Genomic DNA, 7,680 nt, shown 5'->3' on the forward strand with positions numbered 1-7,680 from the left:
CAAACCAAAAACCCATGAAAATGAGAATAAACATAACAAAAAGGTAGGTGTCGTGAAGAGAAGAGTAGAAATGATTTACCTCAGTTGATGCGGTTGAAGATGTGGTGCTCATTTTGTGTATGGCGTGAAAGTAGAGTTTGGACAGAGGAATGAAAAAGGATTTGCAGAAGAAAGTAGATGATAGGCCTTTAGTGTGGTATTTAATATTTGCTTCTTTCCAATGCCACACGGTTGTGAATAAATGTGATATCAATAACTGTGAATTGAAGAGGTACGAAGTAGATGAAGAGTTTTTGTTCGAATTTGAAGCCTAAGACCGTTGGTATTGTAGGGCAGTAACTATCTAAATTTATCTTGGGCCAAGATATGAGCATTGGGCCAACTTCTAGAATTGCTTGTTAACATTTCGTTTCTTATGTATTGCAGAGGGGGTATGAACGAATTATTTAAAGGTGATTATGTCATCTTGCATAACTACATTTTTTAAATGTAGTTTTTTTTTGTGTGTAAAATAAGAATGATGTTGGTTTGAAGGAATGCAGTATATGCAGCATGATGTGCTACATTTGGACGATTGGCATGCATGATTTTTTTAAAATATTGTTTAAAGCATAATTATCATATAAGCAGTAACATATGAACGCTAGATATTTCATCATTGAACTTCAGCAATTAAAATTTCTATATTTCGCAGAGAAATAAAGAAAATTTGTACATGTAAATGTCAAACAAATGTTAAGTTGTGATAAACTGCTAAATAATATAATGTTAAGTAAATGAAATTATAAATGGAAGATATTAATGTGGTGATTAAGATTGCATACCTGACAATGTTAAATTTAACATTGTAATATATGATATCATTTTTGGCTGTATGTTAGAATGTATATAAGTAAGATAACAGTTTGGAATTATTGCGGCTACCTCTTGGAATGACTGGCGGGATCTGCCGGAAATCTCCACCAAAGACCATGACTTTACCTCCAAAGATTGTATTGTCCTTTGAGTTGTGTTTGATGATATGTCTAAGACTGTGATCAAGTGCCTCAAAACAGAATTTGTGAGCCATGGGTGCTTCATCCCAAATGATTAGACGTGTCTGATTTAATAGCTCAGCTAATTGAGTTCCTTGATGGATATTGCAAGTTGAGTCTTCAAAAACTAGAACTGGAATTTTAAATTTTGAATGTGCAGTTCTACCTCCAGGCAATAGCAGAGAAACTATGCCACTAGAGGCCACCATTATTACAATTTTATTGTCAGCTCTTAGTGAACTTGCAAGTGTTTTCCAAATGTATGTTTTTCCTGTACCTCCATATCCATAGAGAAAAAACATACCACTTTCATCTTTATTAATAGCTTCAACAATCTGGTTGTAAATTGAAGCTTGTTCATCTGAAATCATCGATATGTGGTGTTAGATTTAAAGATAAATGAATGAAGTTAAAATACTAATTTATAGATGAGAAAAGCTAAGAAGGAAATGCACATAATAATTTTCAGAGGGGTAAATTGCTCTGTACTTAATGTACCTGCCATGTGAGAAAATAGATGTTCAAACTCTAATCTAAGTTCTTCATTGTTGTAGTTCAGTTCAACTAATATAAGGCTATTGTCTAGATAAGCTGGACAATTCGCATCCTCTGGATATGGCATTGAAGGATAGTCTCTTAGCGATCTTTGATTTGCTTGCAGCAGTTGTTCAATTTCAAGCAAGACCAAATTTTGAAGAGTTCTATCATCAAGCTGCAATGCTAATACACAAAAGAGAAAAAAAGTCAAATTATGTGCTGTATCAATATTGATTTGTCTGATGGGAAATTAGCACAAACCTGGACTTGTTGATGATTTTCTTAATTATAGACAATGTCATCAGCCATCCAATGCCAAGTTTGGTCCTAAACTTGTTCAGGTTTGCTCATTGTTGCAGTTAAAAGTAACAACACAAATAGCTTTCTTATATAATGTGTTGAACCCCAGTCTTTTGCTTCTTTGATTGCCTCAATAAATTCTTTATCATCTTGTAAAAATCCCATAGCAAAACATGCTTCTTTATATGTAGAATACTGATAAAAATGATTAGATATGCATGTATAGCCATGATTATAGTCATGGTTTTGACGGCCACATTAAAACTTGAAAAGTAAGTAATCAAAAGTAAGCATAAGGAAAAACACTAAAATTATGAATGCTGACAGCTAATTAAATGCACTAAATTGATTAGACTTGCATTTATAACCATTATTATGCCTATGCTTTGGCGCCATCGATAAGAAATATGATATCGAAAATGTTATGCATGGGAGAATTAGGATGTCAAGCTAAAGAGAAATTGTTTTTTTACTTGTTTTATTAATTGTACATCATATTGAGACATATGATGAAAGATGGAGTAAATTTATCAAATATCCGATTTTGTATTTGCGAAAGCAAAATCAAGCAAAAAATGCTATCTAAATTAACAAAGCATGCTAAACGGTGATTGATAATAAAGAAACACTTAATTACATATCATTGATGATCCAAGATCATGTTTCTCAAGACTCCAAAGCTAATACTTTTGTCTTGGTGTGTATATTCTGCTGTTAGAAAATTAATCAGATATGAATGCTGATTTAGTTGTGCTAGTGATCAATATTTCCTAATCATCATTTCTAACATTTTAATGTATTTTTCTGGATATAAACATGATCTCCGATATTTGTCCCATAAATTATGTCAGCTGCAATAACATGCTTTGCTAGTCTTGTGATACATCCACATATAAACTGGGAAAATCAATTGTTTTCAATGTCATATTTAATATAAGAAAACTTGCAATACTACAGCAGGAACACAATATGGACATATCTCAATTTAGAACGTCTAAAAGCATGAATCCAAAAAAACCGATTTTCAAATGTGAAAATGCAGTGATAACAAAAACTACATAATTGTCTGTTCAATATGCCAATTGTCATACCCTAATTTCGTCCGGGGATTATAATTTGATGATATACAACCATTGATTGGCCGCTTCGAGATATTTGGCACCCTTTGTTGCACAATATGTGAAGTCTCGAGACGTGCCGAAAATCAAAAGGAAGCAGGCTTACGCGATCCGTGAAAATTCCGTGATGTGACGGAAATCGAAAGGAGGTATTTTTCGCAATCTGTGAGTTTTCGTAACTTCTTCGAAAGCTAAAAAAGAGTAAATACATAATTCGTAAGGACTCGTAACCTTGCGAAAGGAAAATAAGTATCGTTACGAAATTCGTAAATTTTCGTAACGTTACGGAAAAAGAATTACCAAAAAAAGGTGGGGGTGCATTTAGTAAAAAGGGGGGTACAAATAGCAATCAGGCCCACTTGGGCCTTCCAGATTCTTCCTCCAGAAGGTTGTTGCTTCTGGAGGAAGTAACCTTGCTCGCCTGGGCAAGCTGGGTGGCAAGCTCCTCCCCTATTTTGCTATAAATAGGGGGAGGAGTGCAGGGAGAGGGGGTTCAGCCTTCTTGGCACTTCTTATTCTCTCGAAATTGCTGAAGAAAATTATTTCTGTGAAGAAAATCCAAGCCGAGGCGCTTCCGTAACGTTTCCGTGAGTAATTACGCGAAGATTCTCGACCGTTCTTCAACATTCATCGATCGTTCTTCGTTTTCTTCAGTCTTCAACGGGTAAGTACTTCAAACCGAGCTTTTCAATTCATTCTATGTACCCGTGGTGGTCCACATTTTGTTTCATGTATTTTTTATTCTCGTTTTCAGTCGCTTTCTATACCCCCTTTTGACGTGCTTAAGTCATTTATTTAAGTCATTTTTCGCCTAATCTAAAAATAAAATAAATTTCCACCGATCGTTTGAATTGTATCATCCGTTAATTTCAGTTAAAATGAATTCCGACCGTTCGGTCGTGCCGTAACCACGTTGGAAATCAAAAAAGAGGTAAAATAATAATATAATAATAATAAAAAAAATCTTTTAGTAAAATAAAGCAAAAAATCAATCGGACGTTTTCTCTTTGGGATTTCTCATTCTTAATTGAATTGACTAATAACTAAAGTGAAACTAAGGCTAAAATCAACTCGCCTAGTCAAGCTCGTCCACAAAAATAGGTTTTTGAAAGTTTATCATTTCAGTTTCTTACTAAGCAAAATGGATCATTTTTAAGGTCCAACACCTTTAAGTGATCACCTTTCAAGTAAAAGAATCGCTTGATTCACCTTTAAAGGAAGAACTACGTAGGTATGATTTCCTCTTTGATGGAGGGTACGTAGGAGCAAGAGTCCCGCTTTTGTCGACCTCAAAAAATAAAAAGAAATAAAAGTTAAGATAACACAATTTCACAATTCTAAAAAATAGGTTGTTGTCCTACGAGACAAACGTAAGAGGTGTTAATACCTTCCTCAAGCGTAAATACAACTCCCGAACTTAGAATTTTCATTTTGACCGGTTTCCTTCGGTTTTTCCAACGTTTTCCACAAATAAATGTTGGTGGCGACTCCGCGCATCTTTCCTCCTTTGGAAAGCGCACTCGTGAGCCTCGCCCTCGCTCGCCCGCGAAGGGCATGTTGCAACACCAATATTTTAATAGCAGTGTGAAAACACAACAATAAGAATCTGGAATCAGCTAAATTAGCTCTTATGAGAATGTCTTGTTAATTTGTTAGACGATAGTTGGGCTGGCGAAATTTGAGAGCTCCCTAACTCATCATCGGCTTCATCATATGACATCCGCTTTTTGGGTGTTAAAGGCAATCCCGCAACCGGATCATGGTCAGCTGTGACAGACAGAGATTGCTGCATAAAGCATAAACTGGTAAATAAAAAAATATAAGATATCAATGTTCATGACAGCAACATTAACTCACACGTTCAGCTTGTGTAGCATCATTGCAATCAACATTGGAAGGATCTATTTTGGAACATGCCTGCACCATATATAAGTTGATGATAGTCAAACTCATGAATCATATCATCATGACAACAACGACTAAAATAGATATCAGAAAAGAACACCTCACTATCAGGCAGCATCTCGAGAACAACATTGATCAAATCCAGGTCTTTTGAGTATCTAAGTACAACTGCATTTTTTAATTTTGATTGAATCCTGACCTTAAAAGCAAGCACATGACCCAACAATTTGTCAAGTGCTTGAGGGGAAGCATTCAAATCAAGATCACCATCCTTCCAGAAACAGCACAAATTCATCAGTTGCTAGTTACAACTCGAAGAACAAAATATAATACATAAAATGAGAAGTAGCATATGATAAAGCATGAACATACTTCAATCTTGACCCTATTCACATCATCAGCTGTTTCACCAATCAATTCAGCACATTCACGGTCCCAGAGCAAAAATTTGCTACTCTCATTGTTTTGGGTAACCATGACTTCAACTCTATACCTACAAATTTAGATGCCAGTCAAAAACAAAATACTGAATAAAACATGTTAATGGACTAAAACTCCAATTACCTCAGAACAGGTTGATCATTATCCTTGCCACATCCACATGTGAATGGTCCTGTTTGGATGTCAGTTTTCCTATGACATTGAGCACAGGCTGGATAACACCATGAATAGTTATCCATGACTATTTTGCTAATAGTCCCCATCGTAACACAAACAGCGTCCTTTTAAAAAACCATAACAATCAAATTGCCAACAATAAAATGCCATTGTTAGACACATTAGCTATAATATATGAATGCCAACAAATCTAGCCAAATTCGACTTCCAACTGCAATGAATATAAAATAAACACAGATAACAGGTCCACCTCAGAAATGGCATTGATTTCTAAAATAGTTTTGGCTTCAGCCTTTGAAAGAAACGAATCCTTTGATGATAGCTAACTTCCCCCTGAAACTTGTGAGCTTGCTTGATCGCCAGGTAGCAAAGCTCGACTCACCTCAACACCTAAATCTAAAAGCCTAAGCCAATCGAATAAATAGAATAAAGCAACAGAAAATAGTCAAGACAATTGTCACACGAATTTAACAACCACAGAGCAAAGATGATAAGCAAAATACCTCTCTTTAAATTCCTGAATTTCCAATATAGGATCATTAATCAATAGTTTTGACCTTGAAGGAATTGCTCACTGAAGCTGGATAACTTCCTGTAAATGCCAACAACAGCAACAACAAAACTCAGCTATTGAATATCGAAATTAGCAAATAAAATATCATACTTACCCTGTGCATCTTTTATTCTGGCATGTGTCAATATAATAACCATCGGCCCATCATCCCCGCGTTCATTCAAATAGGATAGGAACTGAGTACAGTAATTCTCCCAAAGTGTGCAAGACAAAATTTCACCACTACAGCAAAGAAACAACATTACATCCATCACCTCATAAGGATAAGATAGACATAAGCACCATGCAAAATGAAAAATAAAATTCTCAACAATATAAACTCTAAATAACCAAATATACACAGGAGATAGCAAAAAATGTGATTAACCATAACCTCAAATCCTTCATTCTAAAAACAACCCTGGTATTTTTCGATGAAACATGCCGAAAGACCACCTGATCAACGACCCCAATAATATCTTAAACCACCAGAAATGAAAATAGGTCATCGGAAAAAATCCAAAGAAGTTATGATCAAAATGAAAGCACAAATTGTGACTGCACTCACCAACAAACAGGCCAGACACAAAATTGCCAGCAACAACATTTGGTGAGTCTGAAATCTAAATTCCTTAAAAGGTAGTTCATGCAAATCAGCTTCTCTAACAACCGTCACTCCAATAAAAATAACTTGTACTTATGTTCGCACACTCTAAATTGACCATCATTCTTAACAACTTTGAAATTATGCATAACATAAGTGCAATTCTCTTTCAAATCAGCTTTCCAAGACTTGAGGTGGTCCGATTTACAAATAGCATGAATTTGATCACCCTGAAATATGCAAACTATATAATCAATAAATGACATGAACAACAATGCAACAATCAAATAGAGGGCACAAAATATACCTCAGAATCAACAAAAACCATCTCCGCTTGCTCAGACTTGTTAGGAGTCCCAACGAACCAAAGATCGGTGATCCTAACAGCAAGCTTAAGCGTTTCTTTTGATCCATCAATAGACCTAATCTTGTCAGGAATCCTCGCCATAAAATTACATAGACCTGCCAATTCTAAATGAAAAATGTAATAAATCCAAAACCATGCAAATGTTATGTAAAGAATGATTGTCAATTTAGAATAGAAAATAATGCTAACAAAAAATAGAATAGCAACACAGACTCAAATGAGACAAGCAATAACATTTCAATGAATGACAAAATACCATAAAAACTATGATACTATTCGTTGAACTACTAAGCCAATACATGCAACAACCTGAACCAAAAAAGAAAAGCCAAATCAGCAAATAGCAGAGAAGCAGAAACAAAAATTATATCTCTGAACAAATAATATTGCAACCATCAACAAACAAATAGAAAGGCTGAAAACAAACACAACAAAGTTCAGCTTTTGGAAAACAGAATACCAACCCATCCTTAAACCACACATGCAATAAGATTTCCATCAATGCCAACATACCACAAAAAGTATTACACTATCAATCAATCCAACGAACAATAACAGACAAACGGAAGCCAACAAAAAGAAAACCAAGAATTTGTAAATAATTAAAAACAGAACAGAACACGTGCCAGAGTAACATAAACATG

General features: G+C 35.0%; 2 protein-coding genes across 2 annotated transcripts; both read right to left on the reverse strand.

Annotated features, from left to right (window-relative positions):
• Positions 1 to 4,610: 4,610 nt before the first annotated feature.
• LOC106795052 (uncharacterized) lies at positions 4,611 to 5,598 on the reverse strand. The gene is made up of 5 exons (XM_014763588.1): positions 5,459 to 5,598; positions 5,267 to 5,387; positions 4,995 to 5,165; positions 4,847 to 4,906; positions 4,611 to 4,775 (listed from the first exon to the last, which is right to left on the reverse strand). Exons 1-5 carry the CDS (start codon positions 5,596 to 5,598, stop codon positions 4,611 to 4,613), a joined length of 657 nt encoding a protein of 218 aa, XP_014619074.1.
• A 453-nt stretch (positions 5,599 to 6,051) lies between these two features.
• Positions 6,052 to 7,214, reverse strand: LOC112998355 (uncharacterized). Its single transcript, XM_041006837.1, has 4 exons — positions 6,977 to 7,214; positions 6,742 to 6,899; positions 6,181 to 6,308; positions 6,052 to 6,104 (listed from the first exon to the last, which is right to left on the reverse strand). Exons 1-4 carry the CDS (start codon positions 7,115 to 7,117, stop codon positions 6,052 to 6,054), a joined length of 480 nt encoding a protein of 159 aa, XP_040862771.1. The 5' UTR covers positions 7,118 to 7,214.
• Between the last annotated feature and the right edge of the window lie 466 nt (positions 7,215 to 7,680).

Source organism: Glycine max, chromosome 11 (assembly GCF_000004515.6).
Source record: "Glycine max cultivar Williams 82 chromosome 11, Glycine_max_v4.0, whole genome shotgun sequence".
Classification (NCBI taxonomy): Eukaryota; Viridiplantae; Streptophyta; class Magnoliopsida; order Fabales; family Fabaceae; genus Glycine; species Glycine max.

Coding starts and splice junctions, on each gene's coding strand:
- LOC106795052 (XM_014763588.1), bottom strand. CDS start 5,598: ATGGGGACTATTAGCAAAATAGTCATGGATAACTATTCATGGTGTTAT. Junction 5,388..5,458: donor AATGATCAACCTGTTCTGAG/GTAATTGGAGTT, acceptor CTAAATTTGTAG/GTATAGAGTTGAAGTCATGG. Junction 5,166..5,266: donor TGAATAGGGTCAAGATTGAA/GTATGTTCATGC, acceptor TGTTTCTGGAAG/GATGGTGATCTTGATTTGAA.
- LOC112998355 (XM_041006837.1), bottom strand. CDS start 7,117: ATGGCGAGGATTCCTGACAAGATTAGGTCTATTGATGGATCAAAAGAA. Junction 6,900..6,976: donor TGGTTTTTGTTGATTCTGAG/GTATATTTTGTG, acceptor TGCATATTTCAG/GGTGATCAAATTCATGCTAT. Junction 6,309..6,741: donor TACAAGTTATTTTTATTGGA/GTGACGGTTGTT, acceptor TCTTTGCTGTAG/TGGTGAAATTTTGTCTTGCA.